General features: G+C 40.4%; 4 protein-coding genes across 5 annotated transcripts; 2 read left to right on the forward strand and 2 right to left on the reverse strand.

The window, feature by feature from the left end:
• Positions 1 to 180: 180 nt before the first annotated feature.
• RB195_013471 (uncharacterized protein) lies at positions 181 to 3,967 on the forward strand (the record flags this gene model as incomplete). Its single annotated transcript, XM_064203299.1, has 10 exons — positions 181 to 192; positions 353 to 475; positions 739 to 828; positions 898 to 1,002; positions 1,079 to 1,219; positions 1,273 to 1,405; positions 1,471 to 1,530; positions 3,115 to 3,405; positions 3,467 to 3,609; positions 3,833 to 3,967. The coding sequence occupies 10 exons, from the start codon at positions 181 to 183 to the stop codon at positions 3,965 to 3,967; spliced, it is 1,233 nt and encodes a 410-aa protein (XP_064059180.1).
• Positions 3,968 to 4,450: 483 nt separating this feature from the next.
• Positions 4,451 to 9,955, reverse strand: RB195_013472 (uncharacterized protein; the record flags this gene model as incomplete). Of its 2 annotated transcripts, none has more annotated exons than XM_064203301.1 (6): positions 4,451 to 4,606; positions 4,693 to 4,836; positions 6,451 to 6,546; positions 7,115 to 7,201; positions 7,898 to 7,999; positions 9,782 to 9,955. In XM_064203301.1, the coding sequence occupies 6 exons, from the start codon at positions 9,953 to 9,955 to the stop codon at positions 4,451 to 4,453; spliced, it is 759 nt and encodes a 252-aa protein (XP_064059181.1). The 2 variants fall into 2 exon arrangements, with proteins under 2 accessions (XP_064059181.1, XP_064059182.1); XM_064203300.1 differs by lacking the exon at positions 9,782 to 9,955 and adding an exon at positions 8,087 to 8,146.
• A 952-nt stretch (positions 9,956 to 10,907) lies between these two features.
• Positions 10,908 to 13,685, forward strand: RB195_013473 (uncharacterized protein; the record flags this gene model as incomplete). Its single annotated transcript, XM_064203302.1, has 7 exons — positions 10,908 to 10,956; positions 11,036 to 11,137; positions 11,272 to 11,347; positions 11,541 to 11,646; positions 13,208 to 13,327; positions 13,450 to 13,530; positions 13,584 to 13,685. 7 exons carry the CDS (start codon positions 10,908 to 10,910, stop codon positions 13,683 to 13,685), a joined length of 636 nt encoding a protein of 211 aa, XP_064059183.1.
• An 847-nt stretch (positions 13,686 to 14,532) lies between these two features.
• RB195_013474 (uncharacterized protein) lies at positions 14,533 to 24,647 on the reverse strand (the record flags this gene model as incomplete). Its single annotated transcript, XM_064203303.1, has 35 exons — positions 14,533 to 14,624; positions 14,683 to 14,752; positions 14,818 to 14,904; positions 14,973 to 15,047; positions 15,545 to 15,674; positions 15,884 to 15,973; positions 16,058 to 16,173; positions 16,245 to 16,460; positions 16,570 to 16,759; positions 16,825 to 16,936; positions 16,988 to 17,114; positions 17,175 to 17,290; positions 17,359 to 17,464; positions 17,550 to 17,684; positions 17,943 to 18,077; positions 18,158 to 18,278; positions 18,342 to 18,442; positions 18,508 to 18,621; positions 18,671 to 18,816; positions 18,886 to 18,981; positions 19,326 to 19,428; positions 19,528 to 19,656; positions 19,892 to 19,997; positions 20,050 to 20,160; positions 20,221 to 20,321; positions 20,394 to 20,498; positions 20,567 to 20,683; positions 20,769 to 20,936; positions 21,185 to 21,239; positions 21,887 to 22,043; positions 22,106 to 22,317; positions 23,066 to 23,146; positions 23,458 to 23,581; positions 24,362 to 24,515; positions 24,573 to 24,647. 35 exons carry the CDS (start codon positions 24,645 to 24,647, stop codon positions 14,533 to 14,535), a joined length of 4,173 nt encoding a protein of 1,390 aa, XP_064059184.1.
• Positions 24,648 to 26,747: the final 2,100 nt, after the last annotated feature.

Genomic DNA, 26,747 nt, shown 5'->3' on the forward strand with positions numbered 1-26,747 from the left:
TTCCCGCACGACCGCATTACAAATTTACTGTATGTTGTGTCTTAGACTGCGTGACAGCCGTCTCCATGAAATTACGTCATGATGGTGGGCAGCTACGCAATTGGAAATTTTTGAGTGTCAACGTGTTGTCGTAACATCATTTCAAGCGCCTTCTCACGGAGCGCTTCACCGTTCGGCGAAATGGTCAAAGGGGTGAGTAAAGCGTTTTTTCTTTGAGCTTTGTGTATTCTGTTCCTGCAGATTACTGCTTCTACTACCATTCTTCTTTTACTGGTTTCTATTGTTAGATGTATAAGGCTTTTTCGTACAGTGTCCCGATTAATGTTGTCCTAATAGTTGTACTGGCTTTCAGAAATTGTACGGCAACAAAGACAACTTCAGAACCCAAAAGGTCCTAATTGCAGCCAAACTTGGGAAATGCGATCTGCAACTAGCCGGAGACCATCCGCCCACTGACAAATTCCCGCTAGGAGTGGTGAGTCCTCGTAGATAGCGGAGAAAAGTCCTAAAATTCCTCATATGGTCATTTTTTTAAAGTCTTTTTTCTCTTAAGATTTTAAAATAAGATTATTTTCTTCTTATTATACTGGAAATGCTATGGTTTTTTTTTGATTGTTTCATGTCCGCTTCCACTTTTCAGTGAAACTATTTTCGTTGTGTTACTTCTCCATGAAAGTTTTCCCCGAGATTTCATGCCATATTTCCTTAGAACAAAGTTTCGTTTTGCTCTTTTTTTAGACTCCCGCATTCGATGGAGACGTAGCATTGTTCGGTGCTGAGTCGATTGCCATTCACGTTGCGGGATGTGACAGCAACTGCGCCAAGAACGTGAGTACGTTCGTTCGTTCTCTCTTTGCCGTCTTAGCTTCGTTGTTATTAATGTACGCTATTGTTTAGTGGGCTGAAATTGTCCAATGGCTCCAGTGGGCTGAGGGTAGCCTCCTACCTACAGTTCTCGGATACGTTTTGCCCTCAGTTTCTGCTGCTAATCTTGATAAGAAGGTTACTTTTACGCCATTTCTTACTTTACATAGATTTCACCAGGTCTCTACAACTTTGGGAAGATTTCTGTGTTAAGATTGTTGACACCTACAAGGCAGAGCTTTTGGCTCAACTTCAACACCTTGATGAGGCTCTTCTCACTAGGACTTTCTTGGTTGGAGAACGTCTCTCACTTGCAGATATTTCTGTTGCGCTGGATCTTCTGCCTGCCTATCAGGTTGGTGTTCTTCTGCTTCTTTCGTTAATTAATCATGATTTATCTAATTATAGCACGTTCTTGATGCTGCGACCCGCAAAAAGATCGGAAATGTCACAAGGTGGTTCCAAACCGTCGTACATCAGCCCGCTGTGAAAGATGTTCTCGGCGATGTTCACCTCTGTGATAAAGTTTCACAATTCAATCGTGAGTTCTATATCTTTTGTGTCATATTGATTATGCTTGTTTTTCCCTCAAAATATCACTTAAAGAATCCAAGTTCAATGAGTTTTCCTCCAAGCACGCTCCAAAGCCGGAGAAGAAGAAAGAAGGTCGGTTAATTCTTCATCTCATTTATTTTTTTCTGTCTTCTATTTTGTTGTGCGAAGTAATGTCTTGTGCTGTTTAAAATTATGGTGAGGGAGAGAATTGAATCTGCTCCCTGAGAAATCAGAATTTTAAACATTAAGGTTAAGACTTCATCTAGACGAAGGTAATTCATTTTCCTTTGTTGTTTGAGTGTGTCATAGTTTTGAATAGCACATTTCGTTCTTTCTATATTAATCATAGGTGCGATAGGGAGAAGTCGGAACCTCCTCATGTGAGGGGGGTTTAACTCATGGGGTGCAGCTCAAGTGAATGGGGTCCTTTCGCCAGCCGTCCAGAAATAAGGGGCTAATTTCGCCAACCGTTTAGAAGTGAAGGAGGTCCTTTCCCCAACTGTTCGAGAGTGAAGGGGGTCAGAGCACCGGCTTTCAAATTATATCCAAGATAGCACTTTTTTTGGCCTTGTATTCTTTCTTCTTTTGATCAGCTGTTTAGAAATTTCCACTTCAAGTTACTTTAGGTGTTTCAAGTCCTCCGCAAATTGACGTATTCTAGCATGCAGCAAACGAATAGAAAGCCAGATTTGTCTCTAGACCTTCGTTATCGGCGTCGTGGTTTAAAAAAAGAAAAGAAAAAGAGAAATATCCACTATAAAACCTAGTTTTTATTACTTACTCTGCAAATCGATCTTTTTTTTGTCTTATTTAGAAGGCGACTAGGCATGCTTTTCCATGAACTCGGTGGTAGTGCCAAGTTGATGAAAAAATGCATAGTTCAAAAATCATTCTAAAAACATTTTTGTGGTGACTCTATGCACAATTAAAGACCTATAGGAACTAAGTAATCTCCAGCTGAGATATTTAGTTAACGCTGATTCGCTGTAGTAGTTCTTTACTTCTCATTACCTGTTTTGCTGTGGAATGATTGACATGCTCGAAGGTCTCGATGCATGGATAAAGCATCAAACTGAAACTTTGAAACAAAATTTTCCGAAGTCTCCGTTTGAATTCTCCTTTTTGTGTGTACTTCAGAATTGAAAACTCTCCTAGAAAGTAATGAATTTCCACTGCGCAGTCAGCAACCCAACATATGAAGTTGGTTTTGCGTTACGGCGGTGGTATATCATTGGTTTGCGTTCTTGAATGAAGGATTCATCGTTTTGGTGGGTCTTTCAGGAAATTCGTAATGCCGATTAGGATAGCTGTTGAGGGCCGTGTTGATCGTGCTAGATTGATCGCTGACATGAGTCTATGATGCTATCCGTACATATGATACTATTCGAATTAGACGAGGGAGTACGTAGTTATCTTCTAGCATCAACACCTGAGATATGCTCTGTCGTTGTACCTTTTTGCAACAGGTCGTAGTGGATTGATTCAAATTTCAGGGAAGCGTTGTAGTTTTTTCCTCAAGTTTTCAGTATTTTTTTTTTTGAGATTTCTTGTCACCATTGTAATTTAATGTTGTGCCGAGATGCCTGACTTCTGAAAGTTCCCTGTGAAGGGAAAGCATCACGAGCCTTTCGTAACAAAGCTGATCGCAAACATCGATATTATGAAGTATTTTGTTTCAAAAAGCTTCTTTTCCAGAGAAGAAAAAGGACCACCATAAGCCTGCCCAGAAGCCCAAAGAACCAGAGGATGATGAAGCCGAAGAAGGCGCGGTTGCCGAGAAGTCGAAGGATCCATTTGCCGATATGCCCAAGGGTACTTTTGTGATGGACAACTTCAAACGTGTGTATTCAAATGAAGATACTGCCACGAAGGCCATCCCGTATTTCTGGGATAACTTTGATCCTGAGGCCAATTCAATCTGGTACTGTGAGTACAAATACCCTACCGAGCTCACCCTTACTTTTATGAGCTGTAACCTAATCTCAGGTGAGTAGTTAGAGGCTTTGAGTGCTTTCTTTTATGTCATCATTAGTGTTATGCCTTTTAGGAATGTATCAACGACTGGAGAAGCTCAAGAAGAATGCCTTCGCTTCTATGATTTTGTTCGGTACTGACAACAACTCGTCTATTAGCGGTGTCTGGGTTTGGAGAGGCCATGAACTCGCCTTTACCCTTTGCCCAGATTGGCAGGTGTGTGGTGGTTTCATCGTTCCAGGTTTATATGAGGAAGAGAAGTCATTTGATTTGCCTAGTGGCATGTCAGTGTTACACTCTTCCAATAGTAAACTGCTTCATCTCGTCGGTCGAACTCATTCAGTTGATTCGTCCTCCATTATGTTTGCAACAACGCACCATCTCTCACTACAGAGGTTTTCGCTTGCGTTTTTCCAAAATATAAATCGTATTTGTCCAGGTTGACTACGAGTCGTACGAGTGGAAGAAGCTCGACCCCAAAGACGAGAAGACCAAGAAACTTGTAAATGAATATCTTATGTGGGAAGGTGACTTTGACGGAAAGAAGTTCAACCAAGGGAAGATATTCAAGTAAATCGTTGAAGTTGATATTCTTGTTGCGTTGTTGTTCCGTAGAAATAAATATCGGCCCGGTTTTGTTAAACATTAAGCAGAAGAGGAACTGCAGTATGAGATGTTATTGTGTTTTGTAGTTTGTTTGGGAACTCGGATATTTGTTAAATATGTTGGACAGATGAAGCACATCAGCAAATTCATTCCACGAGTTTATTAGAAAAAAACAGCGAACGAGATTACAGAACAATGTACAGTGATAAGGTAGATAATTTCTTTTTGAGTAATGTATGGGTTCAGGTTTTTTTTTTTGTATGGGTATCACACTAAGTACTAACGTGCACAGATATGCACTAAGTATTGCACAGTTTTTTTCTGCACTCGTCGTCACCAGTTTGAAAAGTATTAGGATTTCTTTTGCGACAGGTGCTTGTAAACAAGTAGTTGTAGGCTCACCACCAGCAGATGCGTTTGGATCGCGGTTAATGCAATAGGGGATTTCTACTTAGTCAAGGTGTGACCTTTGATAGCTCTCAATTACTGCTTGTTTTGTTTGATAGTACTCAGTGAGTGCATGTTCGACGAAACAATCCTTCATATATTCGAATTCCGCAAGGCACTGCATATGATACATCGATATTTGATTGGTGGTGCCAGGGCTCTGAAATTTGGTTCGGGTTTTCATTGTGAAAGGTTGTCTTAGTTTTGTGAACTTAGAACTGCAACAAAAGAATATCGTAAGTTCACCTGATCGCAGAACATCAAGCAATGCTGCTGCACTCCTGCCGCCGTACAACACCGAGAATGGTTCGCACCACGAGCAGCGCAGAAATGCACGTGAGGGAGAGCAGTGATTGGGCAAGACGAAGTTAACCCGACAACCGATTGTACCTAAAGAGACAACTGTATGTCATTTAATCCGTCACCTTCAGTTCCGTAGCGAGACAGCTTGATAACTCGATATCAACTCATTTTAAAGCTAAGACTAGTCTTGTCAAAACTTCCCGATCGTGAAATAAGCAAGTCATTTTGCGCCTTCCTGCTACCACATAGTGTTGCAATCCGTTTTAAAAGCGAGTGCAGATATTGCTAATGAGGCCAGTGAACACCAAGGATCTATATTTTTATAACAACAACGACTTTATAATTCCTATGCATTTGCAGTTGATAGAGTATCGTTACGAACTCACACGTTGTATAGTCAGATCAAAACGACATGAAACACGCTTTACAGCTGCGTAAGTGGCTGTGCTCGAATCAGTTAGGATCGAGACGGGACCCCTGCTAGCGCCATTCGTTGTTACAGTTTGCCACGGTTTCACTACGCTATTTCCACGGCGCCGCTTAGGGCGCAGCCGCATCGCGAGCTACGGCGAAGAAGGTGAAGGTCCCTCTCGAACATGACCGCTGCGCTCCTCCCACTGTTTCAAGTGCAGCCGCTTGCGCAACTTCCCCGACCTTCGTTTCGTTTTTACTCTACTATAGAAACTTGTTGTTCACAGTCGAGAATTTACTACTATTACCTTTCTAGAAAATCAATGACTGCTCTCATTTGCATCAAAGATAGTAGCTAAAAAGAGTTTATTGAGAAGAAGACAGATGGCGTAGTAGGCGTAGGAAAGTGACTGGGACGGCAACGTTATTTCTTTGTTTGTAGGCATGAAATGAAATTTGGGAACCGTGTACAAATATTCAAACACTACTCTGTACGTGATAATTTGTGCCAAGTCTAATATCGTAGATAAAGAGGAGTGCCTACTCGCAATATAGTCAGATGAAAATGTACTGAAGTCTGACACAGTCGCATAAACGGTTGCGCTAAATGTGGTGCGGTGGATTGCGATCATGGTGGGACCCTTGCTAGCGGTTGCGGTCGTTGTGGGACCCCTGCTTGTTGCAGTCGGACTGCAGAGATGAGTGAAGTCCCACCTCGATCGTTGCCGCATGTGCACAAGACTTCAAGTCGTTTTCAACCGTTTCTATGAGGAAACATGCTAGAATCAACGTTCAAAGCGCGTTACCTGTCAGATTTTGACCTGAATGAGACTGTAGTCATTACTTAGCTTCAAATATTCAATAGCGCGATATAGTCGGGTCAAAACGACATGAAGCACGGTGCAGCTGCGTGAACGCTTGCGCTTGAAGCGCTGCGGTAGAGATAGCGGCTGAAATCGAGGCGTGACCATCGCGAACTGCAGCAATGAACGGTGGTAGCAGCGGTCTTCACACGGTCCTAACCGTTGCGCTCCACCGCATCGCTTCGAGCGCAACCGCTTACGCAACTGCACTGTGTTTCATGTCGTTTTGGCTCTACTATAATTCATTGCTTATAAAGCGCCTAACTAATAGAAATATGGGAAGATTATTGTGTCTCTGTCGTGAACTAGAAAACTGAATAAATTTTGCTGTGTTTGAATAGAAAATTTTCATATAACCTATTTCTCGGCGATCCCTCAAAATCATAAACTTTGGAAAATTCGAGTACAGAACACTAAGAAGTCTTACCGATGAAACATTGTAGCCATCAAAAGTGCACAGCGGTAAACATTGAAGAGGAACATCGAGTAAACCGCAGCAAGTGAGAAAGTGCTCGTTCGGATCCTAAATCGATGAGATTTCCCGGCAGCGGTTCTTATTGGTCACAGTTTGTGATTTTAGTACAACACTTAGGCCTCCTCACTTTCCAAAGCGGAAAGAATTGTCATCTTCATCTTTTATTTACCACAAAAAAAGGAAACTGAGCCCTGCCTGGTGTAAAAGGATCATCACGCATTCAGCTGACTTTTGTTATGATCAATCAGAACCTCTAGGAAGGTAGTCAATATTTAAAGGACTCTACCTCCAGCAACCAAAGAAAATAAGCATCTTTCTCGTCACTTTTCATGCTTTTCTTACACAAAATATTCATGAATCGTTTTCATGAATATACACGAATCATAAATATGTATTTCTGCTTTGAAACAGTCGTCATTGCAAACTTCCCCCAGCCAATCTCACTGTGTTTCCATAGATTAGGTTTTTTTTAAACTGTCTTCCTATACCTTGGCGATAAGGTTCTTGTAAACTGGCATATCTGCGCAGTACGACTGTGAATGTGTTGTTTTTTGTTTTGTTTTTAAGAAGCGCTGAGCGTGGACTGCTGAAGTTCTGGAAAGTTATCGTGACCGACCTGAGTGTTTAACAATTGGTTCGTTGCACTTTCATCTCTGTAAATTTTCGCTCCTTTCGCTCGAACTGCACAGGCTCGCCCGAGACACTGGAAAATCAACAAAATTATGATTCCCAACATTCTTTCTTTAGTACCTTGTTGTAAACAAACTTTGATAGCGATAGCTTCAGGTGAATACAAAAACCAAAATATTCTTTTCTGCAACTCTTTCAGATCATATGCATATATTTGTAGGGATAATTGGATTAATATGGGAGATAACATAAGAATTTTTCCAGAAAGGAAGAAGTTCCTCAAGGGGCCGAAAGAGCTCTACTATCTGCTCCAAACAGTTATTACACACGCTAAACGTCCGCTTAGAATTCATGCTAAACAGTCAAATAGCTGAAAAGAACTTCCAGAAATTCAAACTTCAACAAAAATTGGTCAATTAGTATATTATTTTATACATCTTTAGTTGCAGGATTTCTATTTCTTTCATTTATTTTTCTACTTATTTATCTACTCAGGTACATCAATGGTGCAGCAGTAAAGGAAATCATGTTTTATCTGAGTCAAAACAAGAAAAATCCGCAATTTTCAAGGAAGTGTTTTTCAAAAAGCAGCAACTTTTCTACGAAGCCCATCGAACAAGTGTCATCACATTCAGTAGCAATACTAAAGCAGTAATTTTTCTCCTGCTAGTCTTCTGTTTCTAGGGATGGTCCCAAAGCGAAAGTTCTACGTTATTTGGCACCTATCGAGAACAAAGTTGCTAAAGTCAAAAAAGACTATCACTCTCACCATTGGAGGAGTTGAGAGACACATTCCAAATGGCGAACACGGTGGGCTACATCCAAAACCGCCAATACCTCCAATAGCTCCAAAGCAACCCAATGAGAAGCACTACAAATATTTCAGGTCAAATAATCCGGAACAGTTATGAATGTGTACCGAAGAGACTTTATTCACAGTATAAGTAAGCTAACATACAGCTGAAATGTAGCTAATGTAGAGCAGAAACAGATATGCGGCGAGAACGAAGCGGGTCATCAGGTAGTATGAGCAGCTCGTCGGAAAAGTAATATCGCTACCTTCGTTGCGGATTTATTTGCACATATTCCAAATTTACACTTAACTACTGGTTTTTCAAGCACGATTTGAGACATCGACAGGCGTTATACGCGATATACAAACATACGACGACGAAGAACAAGTAGGCTAGGATTACTGGATGAATAATAACAGGATGAAGAGTTGCTTATGTAGGAAAGCCTTCGTCCGTTTTTGTTTTTCTGTTCCAGTTTGAAAAGGAACTTAAACATTAAACGGTACAAATTAATGGAAATTGTGACCTCAATGCCTCTATCGTAATAAGAAAGTAAAGGCAATGATAATTGCTAGGTTAGAATGAAATTCCTTTTCTTTAAGACTAGTAAATTTTCCATTTTTTTTTTGCAGTAACTACATTGATAATTACATCGTCCTACAAATTTTTCTCTTTCTTTTTCTTTTCTTCTCAAAAATAAACATTTCCACGCCATTAGGAAACGAATGAATGAACAGAAATAGAAGTTCTTCCAAGAAGTTCTAGCTCGTCGCCAAGTAAAATTTCTTTCGTTAAAGGCATCACCCCACGAATCTGAAGTGGTGCAGATTTCAGGTGGAGTATTCTTATAAGGGAAAGTAGATTATGGAGAGGAGGGTGATTCCGTCCATTTCTTCCTAATTGCCGTGAAAAACGGCCCGGAAGATGCGGCGCCGCACAAGGCTGGCGCGCTCCAGTCGAACTCCCTGTAGAAAATAGTGCGCCAAAACGCCTGAAGTCGTATCTTCCGGGCCGTTTTTTACGGCAATTAGGAAGAAATGGGCGGGATCACCCCCCTCTCCCTAGTCTCCCATCCTGTGTACGAATACTCCACCTGAAATCCGTACCACCTCAGATTCGTGGAGTGATGCCTTTAATTAAGTATACTGCTCCCACAGACTGAAAGATGACAAGACGTCCCTTCATTTCCTAACACAAAAGCAAATTAATAGGAAAGCTAATACAGGAATTATGAGACAGACAGCAACTCAAACAAACAGCATCCTCTTTCTCTTTCTTCTCCTTTCATTGTTTCAATCAAGATTACTAAATGTTAGGATGGATGAATTCTAGTCGTACGATTGGCCTGCATGTTGATTATAAAAACAGTGCGGTGCGAAATATTAGGTCCACCCATGGTTTTCCTAATAGCAGCCTAGAAATGGATTACCAGAGCTCTGCAATGCCGCCATAGTATTTCTCACCTGCAGAAACCTCTATACAAGTACCCTTGGCAGGATACCTGATCAGCGCAGGATGCACGAACTTTTATTGAAAAATAGGTGCAAAAGCTTAAGTCCTTCTGAGATTTTCCTGCGACCATGGTTTTTTCACGCAAAGTTAGGTAAAAAGAGGTCGAGCGTAAAGAGTGATCTTCATCGTGTCTGCTTCAATGGCTAGGTCCACCTAGCTTTCTGCTTACGAGCAAGCTCATCCGGTGCCCTTCACGGGTCCGGTCTTTCAAACAGAAAGATCGCGGCTCAGCTAAGGCGATCTCACAACTACCTCAACCACTATCTGAAGAACACGGAAGCTTACAGGGAAAAAAATTGCTAATGGGAGTCCAAGAAAGTTATCTAGAAGGGATGAAAGTCACTTACAACAGCAGCGTGTGCGCGGACAACTTCCGGCATCGTCTTGATTTGCCAGTATCGAAATGGGCAGTACCAGGCAGCTTGAACCGCTGTTCTCACATCTTTAATCAAGTTATGAAAAGTGCACCTCATTTGATTGACCGCCATTAAGGTGACAGGCTTAAGTTCGCTCGCACACATGAGCACGAATTGGGAAAAGGTGAGATACTCTTGCAGGTAATTTGGCATGCAAACAGAGGTACTTATCTGAGTTTCAAGTGGTGTTCTCCGATGGAAAGAAGTGGAACCTCGATGGGTCGATCTGAGGAATGAGGAACTAATGTTCTCAAGACATATCTCCGGTGGTGGAAGTCTCATGGTGTGGGCGTCGTTCTCCGGATACGGACCTTTTGCATAGGTGCTAGTCTCGTGTAAGATGAACAGCGAAGAATATCAGAAGGTGCTTAGATATCATTTACTGCCATATTTCACAAGATTTCGTACGCGCAACCTGTTTTTTTCAACAAAATAATGCTTCCACACGCTTGTCAAAGTCAACTACAGATTGACTTAATGCGAAAGGAATCAAATTCCTGGGATGTCCAAGTTGTTCCCCAGATCTTAATCCGATGGAGAAACTTGTCCGGCATTCTTGTACACAAAAAGCTTGAGTACAGAACCCCTCACCCCTCCGCTTCTGAGCTGAAGACCGCCATATTTGATGCATGGGCTAACTTCGAGCAAGTCTTCATTGATATCCTAATATTCATCAGTAGATTGGAGAATAGAATTCCTGAAGTTGTTCACAACAGAGACGATGTAAAAAAGTACTGATCTTGTTTTTTAGACCCTATTTTTGTAATAAATCACGGTTTTTATAAGGTGGATCTAAGATTTTGTTCCGACCTATTTTTCAATAAAAGTTTGTGACATCCTGCGCTGATCGGGTATCTTGAATAAGAAAATCAGGTGTGGACCTACAATTTCGCACCACACTGTATATGGTTGGATAAGAGTTATAACACCATGAGAGACTTACAACTTTCATTTACAGTGAGGTTGAAATCTAATCATTCACAATAATAATTAACATTTTCAAAAACTCGACCTCATCTAAGGGGTATGGTTCATTTTGGTTGGTGGAGAGTTGTGAATGCGTGTCATCCCTTATCGCCCTTCTCCTACAAAAGAAATGAATTTAGGTCAGCGTCGCTTTCGCATGTTTGCAACATGGTTCAGCTGGTACTTCAAAACCTTCAAAATTAAAATAATTTGTTTAAGATCCACCAAATGAACTATTTCCTTCTCCTCAATCACCTGAAGTAGTATCTCCTCTATCACCTGAAATAGTGGAACAGCAGATGCTTGATGGAACTCAGCCAAGTAAGAACACATGGTTCAGATATTGTAGAAGAAGCACAAATATTTGCTAACTTAAAAAAATTACAACTACACGGTTGTACAAGAAAGCATCATGTAAATATTATCGTTATAGGAACTAACAAAGACTTTTTCAGTCGACAAAACAGCTCTCTCAACCATCCCTTCGTTACGGCCGTTTTCCTTCAGTGTACAAAGCACACAACCTGACGAGTAGGGGCACAAATCTTTCACTGTCTCCGTTCAACCAGAGTCACGCAACGCAAGCGCAGCCATTTGTGCGTCGTCTCCCCAACGCGCTCTCCTTCGTCGCGGGCGCGTCGCGTCACCCCGGTTGAACATGTCTTGTCAACGTCGACTGCTTTATGTGTCGTTTTAATAAAAATTCGAGTACGTCTCGTTTTAGGTCGAGTCGTTATATGTTCACCCCTTCCTTTGGTCTGACGTTAGAAGACTTGGATGTTATCAAAACTCACCTGGTGGCTAACGGAAATTTTGGCGAAGAGCAAGAGGTGAAGCTTTGCAACTGTTCCAGCAATTATCCTACTTACTTTGATAGTTAGATGGCACATGTTTACTGGATGTGCGGGCCAAAGCATCTTTTCCACTCGTTTCGTTTCCTCGCCATTTTAATCCAAGATGTTCTCAAGTTATTATTAAAGTAATTTCCAGAAATTATTACATGTAATAATTCATTAAAAAACCTAGTTCGTATACGAAAAAAGTTAATCGAAATGAACTGACTCTCTGACCTTGGAAATTCTCATCACATAGTCGGGTTAAAGTGACATTAAGCTCGGTACAGTTATGTAAGACGACTGCGCTTGAAGCGTTGCAGTGAAGCGTTAGGATTGGAATCCTTGCTAGCATCACTCATCGCTGAAGTTCGCGACGGTATCACGTCGACGCTAGCCGCTATTTTCACCGCGCCGCTTTGAGCGCAGCTGCTTACGCAACTGCAGGGAGCTTCATGCCATTTTGGTCTGACTATGGCTGCAGTATCTTGATACTGAGTTAAAGGGATCACCCCACGAATCTGAGGTGGCATTCCAGGTGGAGTGTTCGTATACGGAGTCGTAGACTATGGAGAGAAAGGTGATTCCGTCCATTTTTTTCTAATTGCCGTAAAAAAACGGCCCGGAAGATATAGCATCGAGCGTCCCGGCGCGTTCTTTTCTACAACGAGTTCGATTGGAGCGCGCCAGCCCTGGGCACGCGCCGCATCTTCTGGGCCATTTTTTTACGGCAATTAGGAATAAATGGATGGAATCACTCCTCTCCATAATCCACGATCCCGTATACGAATACTCCACCTGAAATCCATACCTCAGATTCGTTGGGTGATGCCTTTAAGCTGCGGTGTTCGAGTTTTGTGCAGAATAATTCACGGACGTCACTTCTGCAAATTCTGGTAATGCCTACGCCATAGGTACTCATCACATCACCACTCACACACCGCAGCACACAGAAATTTCTACATGACATAAATAGCTAATGTGAAGTTATTTACAATTAGTAATTCTAACTCGTTTCCCAGAGGTAGCGAAGCATCCACTTCTACGTCTAGACCGCCGGACCTATTCCCAACAAGGATACGATTCATCCACTACCTCTTCCCACATTTTCCCAGATTATGAAAATTTGTCCATTTCCATGTAGCTGCTATAAGAAACCGGTTCCATAACAAGAAAGAATAGCTTGTGCGAAGCTTTGGCGGAGTAGCTCGCCAACGTTTTTCACCCTTATGTTTTTTTTCTCATCGTAGAACTACTAACTGTGGATTATTGACTGTCGTCAGATTATTGACCGCCACTGATTCTGCGGACCTATTTATCTCTTACTACAGATCCTCAGTGTTCTGCCTAGAACTCGTCAACGAATCCATGATTTCCATGTAGAATTCCAATTCTACGCACAAAAACATTTCACGTAAGACCCCACATGCTCGTCGTTGGTGTGCTGTTCGAATTATTGCAAACACAGTGATGCTAGGAATAAAAAAATCTATTCAAAGCCATTGATATTTCTTAGAAGGGAGAACGTTAACGGTGAGATCTTTCACTTTTTGTTTAGGAGTCCTTAAAGTGGTTGAAAAACAATATCACTATTCTCCCATGCCTTTTCCCTCAAAGTGGAAATAATCTTGAAAATCTAGTTGGCAAAGAATACGTATACGTTAAAGATGCTCTTCTGGTACGTGTTCATGGATTTAAAGTTTCAGGAATTTCGCTCTACAAATACGAAATTTTCCTGAGAGGGAATTTCGCGTTTGTAAAGCAAAATTCGTAAAATTCCTTTAACAAATCCTTCTTTAGGCTTTAGATTTGCTTTCACAATATGGTGTTATAACAGCTGAAGAGTTCTTGTCGTCAGAAGATGCACAACTTCTGGTTAGGGTACGAGATTTTTATGTGGATAGCCGAAACAGACAATGATATTTTGCTTTTAGTCACATCATCATGATCGGCTCACATTCCATTCGTTAGCAAATGTTGTTCGCAATATCCTTAAGGAGAGACCGGAATCAAAAACTATTTTATATTTGTCATAAGGAATATTATACTATCCTATTCACGTAATAAATAATGCAGCTATTAGTAAAAATGCAACGATAAGAACTTCTCCTTTGCTTACTGCTGATCTTACCTACATCCTATCTAATATAAACCAATATCGGTTAGCAAAAAATAAGCTTCATATATGACAAAAAAGGACTAAGGATAAAGTATCTAAAGTTAATCAATCCACATGGGATGCGCTACAACGTTCACTTCAATTCGAAATCGTTTGCTGTTTACGAACGCGTGTCTTCTCTATACAATGCGGGGGCCAGCCGATGATCAAGTCAGTGTTTTTATCCTCCCAGACAAGTCTCAGTACCAAATTATCGACCTTGGAGGGATGAAGGGGTTTGCTGCACTAAGAGGATTTCGAACCATTGACCAATCGTGCAGTAGCAGCCAGCGACTGCGCTACAATGTCAAATGCCGCTACAATGCCATGTCAAAAGGGATTTCCCGATTTACACTTCCACGACCCAATTAACTTCATATTATAGAGTAGTATTACTGCAAAACTTTTCGATTAAGCTCGTAAGCTTCTTTCGAACATTTGCAGCGTAGGCTACAAGGTAGAGGTGAAGGTGGAATGCATCCAAACTTCACGGTACCCCAAGCAGAACTCAGCGAGAGACGCTGCACCTCATGAGACATGCAGATCTCGTACGTGGAGCAAATACTTCATTGGATAACGATATGGGCAATACCAACCGAGTATAGAGGCTGTCAGCATTGCATTGACGTCGCTTTCGTGTGGTAAACTACTCGTGGAACATAAAACAAACATTCTCAAAAAACTTTTTATTTCCGTATGTTTCTTCCCATTTATCATGCTGGCGGTCACTGTAATAATTTCTCCCAGTGTACACTTTTATCCTCCATGTATGGTCTGACGATATCAGGCTGCGATGATAGAATATAGAGAAGCATGCCTGAAATTAAGCCAGATCATGAACAGGAGCTAAAACTTCTACCATCCTTCCGTACTACCTTTGATAGCATTAGTTAGTGGGAGCACCAAATCATCCAGGAGGAAACACGGGAAGAGAAATGCAATGATCTAAAGGGATTATTAAGAAGAGTTTAGTTTTTCGGCAAAGAGGGATAAGTTATAAGTTATCTCACAACATCATATAGTTGACGGAACTCAGACTTCTCCATCATTTTCTTCCAATAATAACGCCAACGAGCATATAAGAGGTTCAGAACCTCCTGAACAAGTACTCTAATATTGGTTAAGAAGTGTAAAGATGATGATATAATAAAGATACTTTACTAACAGATGAAAGCCAGTTCAAGGGTATATCCGCTGGAACAGAACAAACAAGTGCTAGAACGAGATTGAGCACAGCAGCCTGGAAGTAAAGAAATCTGGGAATTCCAACAAACTTCTTCTTCTTCTTTATTGCTTGTTGTTTACATATTCTTTATCATGTTATTATTTCATTTCACAACACCATCATCCTTTCGACAATTCCGGGAAAATTTAGCCACGCCACATCACACCCACCAGCCAATTGTGTGATTGGGCAAGGTGGTGAATCGCATAAGATTGGAACACAGTGTGAGAAATGAATCAAAAGGACCATATGACGCAGAGAAATAAGGGGAATCGAGTAAATAGTTAACTCATATGAAATTAATTTTAAAGTCATTTCTTCTTCAAGAATGAAGTAACGTTTGAGAACGATTTATTAACAAGAGATTCGTGGTTGCTGAATAATGTACAGCCTAATTCTACAACAGAAAGATAAATGCACCTGGGAACTGCACTACTCCCAATCAAATAAAGTGACGCCCAAGTTTGTAGCACATTTAAATAAATTCGGTTCAAGAAAGGCAACAAACTCACAATATGTGTGGACGGTTTTTGACAACTCAGCATTACCTTCCCAATACTCATCAAATCAACAATCTTATCAAGACGTTCACGTAGAGGTAGATCCATTGCACAGAAACCAAAGATTGAAAGCATGACTTTTCTGCAATAAACCCCAAAAAAGTTATTTCTATACTTTTCTCGCACAACCAAGCTGATTTGAAAGATAGGTCAAAGCTTCGCAAACGATCAGCTCGACTGACTGGGAAGCCTTGACTGGAATTCTATTGATAACTTGTGGAAATTAATTTGAAGAGAAATGTTTGGTAAGTGATAATCAAACTCGGTAACTTATAGTATAAGGTTCCTTACGATTTTGCACTTTCTTCCAAATAGAAATCCACTAAAGACGTTAATTTTATGTCCACTCGACCACTCCATCCTAGCCAAAAATCGAAGCATCTACAAATATGAAGATCAGATCAGATCAGATTGCCGCTGACGTGAAATAAACATAAGAGGTATATCCCGGATTTTGATTCTCACCTGGAAATTTGACCATTGAATCGCTTATCAATACAGGAAAGAGTAAGCATTTTATGCAACAAATCAGTGGCGCATTCAAACGTGGGAAGTTCGGATAACAAAGCCATAGCAACGACCTGCATAGCAGAGATATGAATGGACAGACGCATATTCCAGATGACTTATAGCAAACCGATCGGAAACGCACCGTAGATTTCCCACAACTGTCAATGCTGCCAAGTATTTGTGACCCAACCTCATTGTTCTCAATACCAAACTTGAGCAGATTACTTAGAATTGTTTTAGCACGCATATCAGGCATCATAGTTAAAATAAGAGATAAATTGTTTGAAACAGTGAGCATGTAGCCGGATGAGCAAGACGAGTAGTCCAGAAAAGTGCTGTTTGTGAGCTCGTATATTATCTAAACTCCGACATTTACTAGTAATACTAGCAACAAAATTTGAATTGAGTTCGAGTAAAATCCTAGCAAGAAATGAATTCACGCCAAAGAAAGAGAATTGAACGGAAACCTGCGCATCTTTCTGTTGGAAAGCAAGTTTGAGAAGATTTAGTCGGGCCTCTTCATTGTTATGGTAATCTATAGCCAACAGCATAAACTGCCACTCCATTGGCGGCAGATGCCGACTATCACTTCGCACTTGATCAACGAGCGCTGGTAATAAATCATGTAGAATCTCTTTGGAACAAACAGATTTAGCCCTGAAACAGAAAGGAAAATCTGGAGAAAATCACATTTAAAGCTGAAAGATAACTGAAGAACTTACCCGTATTGAGCAATGACTGCTCGCAATATGCTGTCTTCTGGTAGATGACCATAGTCAGGGGGAAGATCGAAAGCTACTGTCAGCAAAGAAACTGACGCCAAGTGGGAGAGCCCTTCAAGTAACACTCTTCCGAAGATTCTACAGTTTGCTACTGTCCACTAACCCTCATAGGCCGCTCTTTTCATTTCTTCACCACCTTTATTGAAAATCTGCTCAAGCGGTCTTCGCAGGCGCCGTTCGTATTTCCGAAACACACCCAAAGGCAAGTTGGAAATTCTCAAGAAAAACTGCTGAAAAGTGTTCTCTCATAAAAGCTGCTAATTAGTAAAAACATTAAGGAGGAACTGCACCATGACATTGTCTTCGTTCGCAGTTTTACCATCTTCGAACTCCTTTACAGCTTTTTCGATAGAGTCGTCCAGTGGAAGTGAACAACTTATGGAATTTGTGATCAGTTCTTGCGCTCCTGCAACAGAAAATTTGAAAAGTGCCTTTTTCAAGCTGTACAAATTTAGCAATAGTAGAACGCAGGACCTAACGCCGCCGAAAACATCCATACTTTTGATATAGACAAAGATTTTTTCGGGATTGGCAATTCTTCTCCTGTCAGCAACTTGCAGAGCTGTCCATCATGATTAATCTAGAATCCTCCTCTAACATTCCAATTCATTAGTATCTTTACAGAACTGAACTCCTGATGGACGTGACAGAAATTTATAACATACTTCTTGTCCAAGGGTCCACTGCAAAGCTTTGTTGACCACGTCATCATCGAAGAAGTTTCTAACCTCTTCGGAAGTCGCCAAACATGTCATCCAGGCGGCAGATCGAGCCACACTTTTGTTAACGCAACGCAGATTCTTAAACAAGTGTTCTACCAAAAGATGAAAAAAGATAATGAAAAATGAGCTGTGCTTGCTGCACAAAAAAAAGAAATGGAAATGAAGCCACAAGCAATGGTGCTGAAAAATTTCATACAGACTCTTTTTCCGTTTTGGTGATGAATTCTTGATTAGATAGGAGCGAATGAAAAGCACCTTGCGCCGAGAAACAATTTAAATAAAATCCGCCTTAAAGATGAGAAATTTGGGGATGTAAAGAAGGTAGGATTAACTCACCACATGTGTTTGTAGGATCGGCTGGGATTTTTGGTTGTAAGATTTGAAAACGATAGGAAACATGAATTCCAAAACAGCAACAAACCATGGCCGCATAGTGGTTTCGAAATCGGCAGCTGCTTGTTCGTTAGCTATCTGAGAATTCAGCTTGTCTTTTTAAATTAATGAAGAGGATATCCAAGTAGACGAGTAAGAGTTTGGAAAGGTTTCCGTACCTGTTTCCCGAACCTGCTCAACTCTCCAGTCAAAATGGCCATTACTACAAGAACATTGTTAACAGAAAGCTCAGTTGAACCCAAAGCGCGTTTGCATTCTTCAACTATTTGGTCACGAGCTCTAGAAATAGCTCATGCAGTACAAACAGTAGCAAATGGAAGAATTTGCAGACCATAGTCTCACTTTAAAGGGTTACCGGCTTCTGTCAATACTCCAAGTAAACTAACGACACAAATCCTCCACCCAGCAAAGAGATTCACCACTTTGTCGTCAACCACATGCACCTACAACACAACACTCAACACCTGGTACACTTATTACACGGAAAATTGAAAATGAAAAGAGCAACTTCGCGTAGCACACGTCGGAAGAGTTTGATAGCTTGTAGTCCCTTTCCACTTTCCGCATATTCGCCCACAATTACGGAGAAAAGTGGTAAAGTTGCTGTCCAGAACCAAGGTGCCTGAAATGAAATACTTACAAAAGAAACGAAACACATCTTAAGAGCGTACTTCTTGATTTGTTCTCCTAAGCGCATTGTGAAGGTTGGTAATGAATGGGGCTAGTGAAGATTTCCGAATATATTCTTTTGTATAGAGTGTCCTTGACAGCGACTCCAAATCATCGGCCACCATCTTTTTCAGGAAAATAGTAAAGCCTCAAGCAACATATATTAGAGTTCAAGAAAGTAGAGCTGAGCAAACGTATGGAAAAAATTGTATGTTACCCATTCTTTCGTTCTCTCCTAATCCTGCAAACAAAGCCATCCAATCTTCTGGAGTTTTACTTACTACATTGATCAAGGAGAGAGAATCAAAACAAGCTGTAAATAGAAAAAAATGCGTAGGAGATACGAAAAAAAAAAACTGGAACACACTTGTAGGTTCGTTTTGCTTAAAACGTTAGGCAGTAAATGAAGCATCAACAATCAACAAGTACTCTGCACGAAAAGTTTTTGATTATCTAGATGTTCAAAATTGTCCTTTGGTAATAAATGCGGCACTGTAGTGGTGACGGTTTGAAGTTAGGAAAAAGGAAGATGGAAATCATCTTACGACATAGTAAGGTCATTGTAAGGATATGCAGGAGGTAAAAAAAATACTCAAGTTACACTTGAATAAAACCTGGGAAGTCACAAGAGAGACAGAAAAAACGAAATTAGCTAACCAAGCGCAATCCAAGCGGCTTTTCGTGCATTCTCTATTTCACGACAATCTCGTCTAATTTGGGTGATATCCCACAGTTCCTTCACACAGTCTTCAACAAGACTCTGGAAATGTACTAGTTTGCTAACATTCTACAAAAAAAAGTAGTGGAAAAAGTTTAGAGTGAAATCGATGAGAAAAAATAGACAAATCATCCAACTAACTCCCTCATCTTGTTCCTTTTGTAAGGCAGCTGTTGCAAGTATCTCACAATAACCAGCAAGAGGCACTTCAAAGCTCGGCTGTCGCACTTTGCTTCCCAGCTGCTTTCGAACTGTGTCGACATCAAGAATCTTGAAAAAAAAAACCTTAACTAAGCTCAGATACAAAATCCCTTTTTAAAAGAACGCACTCGCTCAAAGCTCGAAATACAATGACTTTGTTGGTACTATTTCTAGAGAAGTTCCCTTTATGGAACGCAGTAATTAATTTAAAAAAAATTAATTGTGTTTATTTTTGTCGTGATTATATTGTGGAAAAAAACATAAAATCTCGAAAAATAAGTCGGAAGACGAAGAAAAAACGTACATCTTCCTTACAAAGCACTTTCACAACCGAAATAGCCGCGCTAACGACAGGAGCACTTTTCTTCAGTAGATTTGATAGGGAAGGAAGAAGCTCGTCAGATCGGTCTCTGTAACATATTCGTTTGAACTTTCCTTCAGAAAAACGTGTGTGTCTCTTACGTTGCGACGCAAAGTGTAGTCATCAAGTTTAGTTTGAGGATCAAAAGATCCTGCGGATCCGAATCTGTAGGAATTGCCAAAGGTTTTATTGCATCAAATGCAGTAGGGAACCTAAAGAAGGGCGCTTGACAAATACATCAATTTGAATGCTACCTAATACGAAAACTTCACTTCGTAACCATATCCCCAAGAAGACCAAATGCGACATTGCGTTCTTCGCCTGACTGGCGACAAACTATTGACAGAAAATTAACTGCTGGAGTGATAGCAAACTGAATAATAAAATTAAAAACTATTACTTAAAACTACTATTAAAAGGACGCTCCCAAGATAATAGAAAGTACCCGATTCACAAAAAGTCCACCGACAGCCTTCAGGATTGACGATCTACTAATTTTGAAATAAGGTTTTGCGTACAATGAGGTGAAATACAGAAGAAGGCTATTCACCTAAACATTCAAATCCTCAAAAAATTGAGGAGCACAAAACAATATAAGAAAAAGAAGAAGTGACTTACAATTTCCGATGATCGCTTAATAAGCTCGCCTAAAAGTCTGCAACACTTTTCCAACAAAGTGGAATCGCAAAAGGGAAGAAGAGCGGTAACAAAAACAACCGATCGTTCACCGACATCCTAAAATGGGATCTGACTAGAAATAGGAATAAAGAGGAAATTCTGAGATGATGGAGTTTAACGCAAAAACAATAAGAAGTCTTACAGTAACAGTTAACTTCGAATGACAAAGGTCCAGGAATAGAGCCAAGCAGTCCTCAGTGGATACGTACTCAAGATAAGGGAAGGTTGACATAAAACCGTTTGATTCATCTCCCCATAGTAACTTTTCCGGAACGTGAATAGTTTGACTTCGAGCCACAATGGCTTTGATCTAAAGTTATTGAGTTTACGGTTTATAGTACTAGAATCACGAAAAAAAGAAGTTAATAAGTAACTTTAAATCGAATGGCTCAATGACCAGGAACTATATTTAAAGGTATAGCATAGAAACAAACTTCTACTTAATTCACAAGAGTAAGTTCGTTTAGTTTCTAACCCAAGAAGCGCCTAAAACGGTGACCGCGACTACTTCTTTCTCTAACTCAAATAAACAAACTGTAAATAATTATTTAGGCCTACCTGAGCCAATTGTTCACTAGGAACCACACCAGGCAAACATTTAGAAAGCTCGGACCTAAACTATAAGCTGAGATAATCTGTATATAAAAGCATGAGGTGCTAATGACACAATTTAAAGGCATCACCCCACGAATCTGGAGTGGTACGAATTTCAGGTGAAGTATTCGTATAAGGGATAGTAGATTATGGAGAGGGGGCGATTCCGTCCATTTCTTCCTAATTGCCGTAAAAAACGGCCCCGAAGATACGGCTTCGAGCGTTCTAGCGCGCTCCAATCGAACTCATTGTAGAAAATAGTGCCCTGGAACGTCCGAAGCAGTATCTTCCGGGCCGTTTTCTACGACAATTAGGAAGAAATGAACGGAATCACCCTTCTCTCAATAATCTACGATCCCGTATACGAATACTCCACCGGAAATCCGTACCACTCCAGATTAGTGGGGTGATGAATTTGAGGAGTTCCAGAGAAAAGCGCTAAAACAATAATACGCAAGCACGTTCATTCTTTAGTTGAATAATTGCGGTTCCCAAATACGCTTTATCGAGATGCAAAGATTTTTTTAGTTGAATACTGAAAAACAACAGTTTGAATTAGTTCTTCCAACGTGGTTAAACAATGAAATCTAAGGAAAAGAGTGAGAAAAGTGATGGAAGACGCAACGGGCTGTTAACCTCATGGAAAATAAGAAACTTATAACGAACCTACTCGAATAAAGCGAAAACAATGACGGAAGGAGCACGTGGTTAGCAGGAAAACTCTCGTTCATCACAATTTCAGGACGTTTGAGAAGGTTGTCATAAATCGCAAAGGTGTGTTCCACAGAGAGCTTCAGTGACAATATTTCTTGACTTGTAAGCTCTAAAAATGCTCTGCAGAAAAATGAGAAGACACGTACAAAAATTGCCAAACAAACAACACACCGATAGAACGATTGACCAACGTCTTTGTCCATTGCACAGAGTTCACACTGGTCACAAAATTTCTGGTGTACTTCTTTGGTAGGTATTCAGAATGTTGCTCAGCAAACGAATCGCAGTGTTTGACGCTAGCGGATATTTGTGAAATGATACTAATGTTTTCTTCCTCAGACAGTAGTCCACTGTATAGAAGGGCTTTCAATGTAGTTACACACCTGAAAAAGTGAGAATTAAAACATGAACATGAGTTACAAAGATTTCAAACTATGCATATTTCTAGAGAAACGGCCACTTTTTCTGCTTGCGGTAATAATTAAGTCACACGATGTTAAATTGAATACTCATAGTGCTGCTTAGGTTGCTCAAACCACCAGCAACTCTTCGAGGCCACACAGCAGCAACGTTAGGCTAAACTGCAAACAGAACTCTTACGAAAATATAAAAATAAAATGGTAATTAAAGTAAAACAGTATTCACATACTACTTCTGGTGTGAAACCACAGAGAAAAAAGGTAGTTCCACTATAATTTAAAAAGAACAAAGGCGAAAACGATTGTTTCGAATTACTTTGGTGATAAATACTATTGAATGTTTCCGATATAGTCACAAAAATATTGTCAATCCCAACCAAGCACTACAGAAAAAACTCAAACTCGAAAAAGACAGCATATAATAGGATTACTAGATTATAGAATGCAAAGTGGAACAGTTGTTTCTTAAAGTAGCGGCTTCATTTGAAGCCGAAATTCACCCGAAACCTGCTGCAAAAAGAACAGAAGATGAAAAAAGATAAGTACTATTAAGAATACAAGTTCGACTATCACTGCAATGGATAAACCAATTTGCAAGTATTCAATCTGTTCATCTAGGTTTGTTGTCTTCAGCCAAACTCGTGAAAAGAAAATCCAAACTCAAAAAAACAAATTAGATTCCATTGTTGATGTGGAAAAGCATAATCCTCACCTTTCGATGTCTACAGCTCGTAGTTCCTCCACCAAGAAACGAGAACAACGCTTGTCCTTACGAAGTATTGTGAAACATGTGCTTAAAAAAGAAACCAAAATCTATGTTGAATAAGAATGGCAATTGCCGTTGGCTATTCCCTCTGTTATGAAAAAACATCACTCAGTTGAAACATGGCAGAAAAAGACGAAGAGGCGACGTCTTGACGAAGATTTGAAAGAAATAGCAATGTCAAAGAGAACCTCCAAACGTATCATTAAGCGAAAGCAGCGAAATCTCACCTACCTAAGCTTATTACGACCAACTCACATCAGAACTATCTAGATTCGCATCTATCTATGCTGCATAGAGAGTGCAAAAGACAGGAGAAGAAGAAGAAAAAAAAAACTGACCTGATTAAGCAATTTGATAGCTGCAGAAGCAACCTAATCAATACTATCACAGATACATCACTCGTGTCCGCATTGGTTAGTTTTAGAAGACAATGTGTGAACACTTCCTCAGTTGTTATCACATCTGAAATTGTTCTTTAAAAAAACTGCTGTGAGATAAATTTCCAGAGCCGTGTAGTAATAAGTGGTTAAAGTGCCACATCTGTGTAAGTTCCAGTTCAAATCCGAAATTGAAAATGGCTCACCAGAACAATGTTACGGAATATTTTAGGATCACGTAATGTAATGATCAAGTAATGTGATATCAGAAGTATATCTTTGCTCTTTATTCTCAAATTAAACGAGTTTCTGTAATAAGTTTCTGTACTCATCTTCTATTCAAGTGTACACGTGCATAGTACTTCCTGCCTAATGCAACCACCTGAGTCTCAAGAAAGGACCAAAAAAATTAAGAGTGAGAAGAAACCATGCTTAGATGTTCATCTGGTCTATAAAAAAAGGTATTTGTTGCGAAACCGGACAAGTAAAGATAAACTCAGAAGCATTGAGACTAGAACTAAGACGCCGAAAGTTCTCCCAATCTTGTTAACACTCTTCTAAGGTCTTAATGAAACGGGATGACACCTCGACGTTGGTTGTACAGTTGGATTTGAACTCATTTACGTCCATCTCTCTTTCATTCTATGCCAGAATTACAACATAGGCAGTTCAAAGATGAGGATCAGCGTCGCTCAAGAAAGGAACTAATTTTATCACAGCCGTATAATTCAGCTTTATCTCTGAATCCACAAACAATCTCTAGAAACTTCCGATTCTTCGGATTTTCGAAAATTTCGAAGTGAAGCACATAGCTATATCACTGATTGGCAACAACTATCTGCAATACATTTCGCATAAAACATACCGGACTTCACTAGGTGGGGGACTGCTTCGGCACACCATTGAGCAACGTTGGCGCCAAATAGTGTAAAACAATCGAAGAACAATGACAAAACTGATGTCCTGGCTTTTGCATTAGGAAAAGGAGGTTTTAATTGCGAAATTAAAGCTGCTACTCCCTGAAAATTCTTAGGAATTGAGAGAGCACAAACCCTTGTAATCATTCGAGCACTGACCTGACTTTGTACAACAGGATTTCCGGAGGATAACAGTGCCTTTATATCAGGTAAGTCCACACCACCGCCATGCATCTAAGCTGGAATCCGACAAGAGCGAGCACTACAAACAGTGTAAAGTAATAGAAACAAGGCTGGAGCTGGACTTAGTACAACGCGCTCTATGGTTGATTTGTCGCTCCATACAAACGGCACACTCTGCTGGACCTGGCTGGGCAACCCTCCATCCCTGTGGTCTGGTGATGTTGAAAAGTGTAAAGAATTGTGAAATTGTCGAAGTACAGACCATTTTCTGCCAACTTATTTGCCGATTTGTCGGATTCACAATCGCTGTGGAGGACTAGCACCATTCTTACTACATTATCCATGAAATCAAAGTAACGTCTGCCGCAATCGTTGCTGTTTCTGAGAGTTAGAGTGGAAAGCGTATTTCGACACCCATATACTGAAAATTGAAAAAGGAAGTTTGCAAAGGACCCTTGCGCTTCATCAGAATTAGGTCACATTCCCACCTATTTTACGAAGGCTCCTGTACACGAATTGAATTTACAGCGCTATAACACGCGGCTCGTACCGTAAAATTATGATCTGCGGCCGGCTTGCCAATATTTCTATCATAATGTCGATGATGTTCACTTACCGTGACCTCACTCAACTTGGGTAATTATGGGCGTGGCCCGCTTGTAGTAGCTGTTGCTGGAAATGTAGTATCATAGCTTCGCACTCGCTGGTACTATGCGATCGTCTGTGGCAATAAAGGTTCACTGAACCACCATTCATTGGAATGATACAGGCCAAGATCTCAAGAGTCTCCGGACCCCGCACATTTCGGCGCAGGCCACCAAGCTGAGCTTATGTCTCCGTTGCCCGAAAATGGTGCACGGATGTGATTGCGAGGTGAAGTGTCTGAATTGTGGCCTCGACTTCTTTTCTACTTTGCCACAACAGGAGCTCACCAGCCTGAGACCCCCCTCCCCGCGCGAATTAGAAGATCGCTGCCATCACCATCAACATCGCAGCCAGCCACCAGTCAACCAATGTGATCCCCATCCACCAACCGCCAGTCGGCATCACCGACAGCGCCAACTAATCAAAGCCAGGTCGTCATCACACCACCGATGCCGCTCGAATCATAGATCAAATCATAAATCATAAATGTTCTAACCTCCGAGCTGAGCGGTAGCAAACGAGCCGCTTGGGGAGCATATAAGAGCATTGGGAATGCAGTGAAGAAGACTAAGGACATCCGGCTCCGTGCCCACCTATTCAAGACCACCGTTCTTTCTGTTCCGGCGTATGCCTTAGAAACTAGGCGTTTCACAAGCAGGAGGAAAATGTGGTCAGCTTCAGAGAAAGCGCAAGAAACTTTTGAACATTGGAGAACGGTTGCAAATGCTACACTTCAATTTTTTTTTCAAAAATATATACTTGTCGACGATGTATAAATAAGAAAACACGGATTCATAGGAAAATGTGACAGTTTGGTGAAATTTGAGGACTATATAATTCAAAGAAGTTAACTTTCGAATAAATTTTCGAACATATAGTCTTCAGAGTTGTGACTGTTCAATTACTTTTTTCCTCTTTAATCACTCCGTCCAAGTAGATGGTGTTAAATATATTGGGGTACTTAACTGACTGAACTACTCCACAATATATCTTCCATTAGCTGACTAAGACTTAATATTTTATGTTTTTCTGTTTGTAAAAGTTGGAGTTTTTTCTGCAATCCTCTTTATTCATGTATGTGAACTTTCCTCTAACCAACACAACAAATTCAATTTATTTTTCTTCAAGCAAACAATTGAGCGATTATAGTACTGATATTTCAATATATATCACATTTGGAAGAACAGGGACAATTAGAATAAAGCTCATTATACGGACCCAACACCTCAATTCAAGCGGCTGGGTTTTCCATTTCTGGTGCATTGACCAAGACTGGACCGGTACAGATGATTCTCTTCTTCAATATATTCTATTCACTTTTATCACAATTGAAAATCCTCAGAAAGGATCTCATGCAAGAATGTACTATGTAATGTAGGATAAGCCATCCGTTTTTTGTAACAATTTCCAACAATTTCCAAGCAACAAGAATATTTTGATATGAAATGAGTTATTTGAGAGAAATAAGGTAACTAAGTAACCTCAAAAATGTCTAGAGAGTTCGAT

Source organism: Necator americanus, chromosome V (assembly GCF_031761385.1).
Source record: "Necator americanus strain Aroian chromosome V, whole genome shotgun sequence".
In the NCBI taxonomy this organism is placed as follows: Eukaryota; Metazoa; Nematoda; class Chromadorea; order Rhabditida; family Ancylostomatidae; genus Necator; species Necator americanus.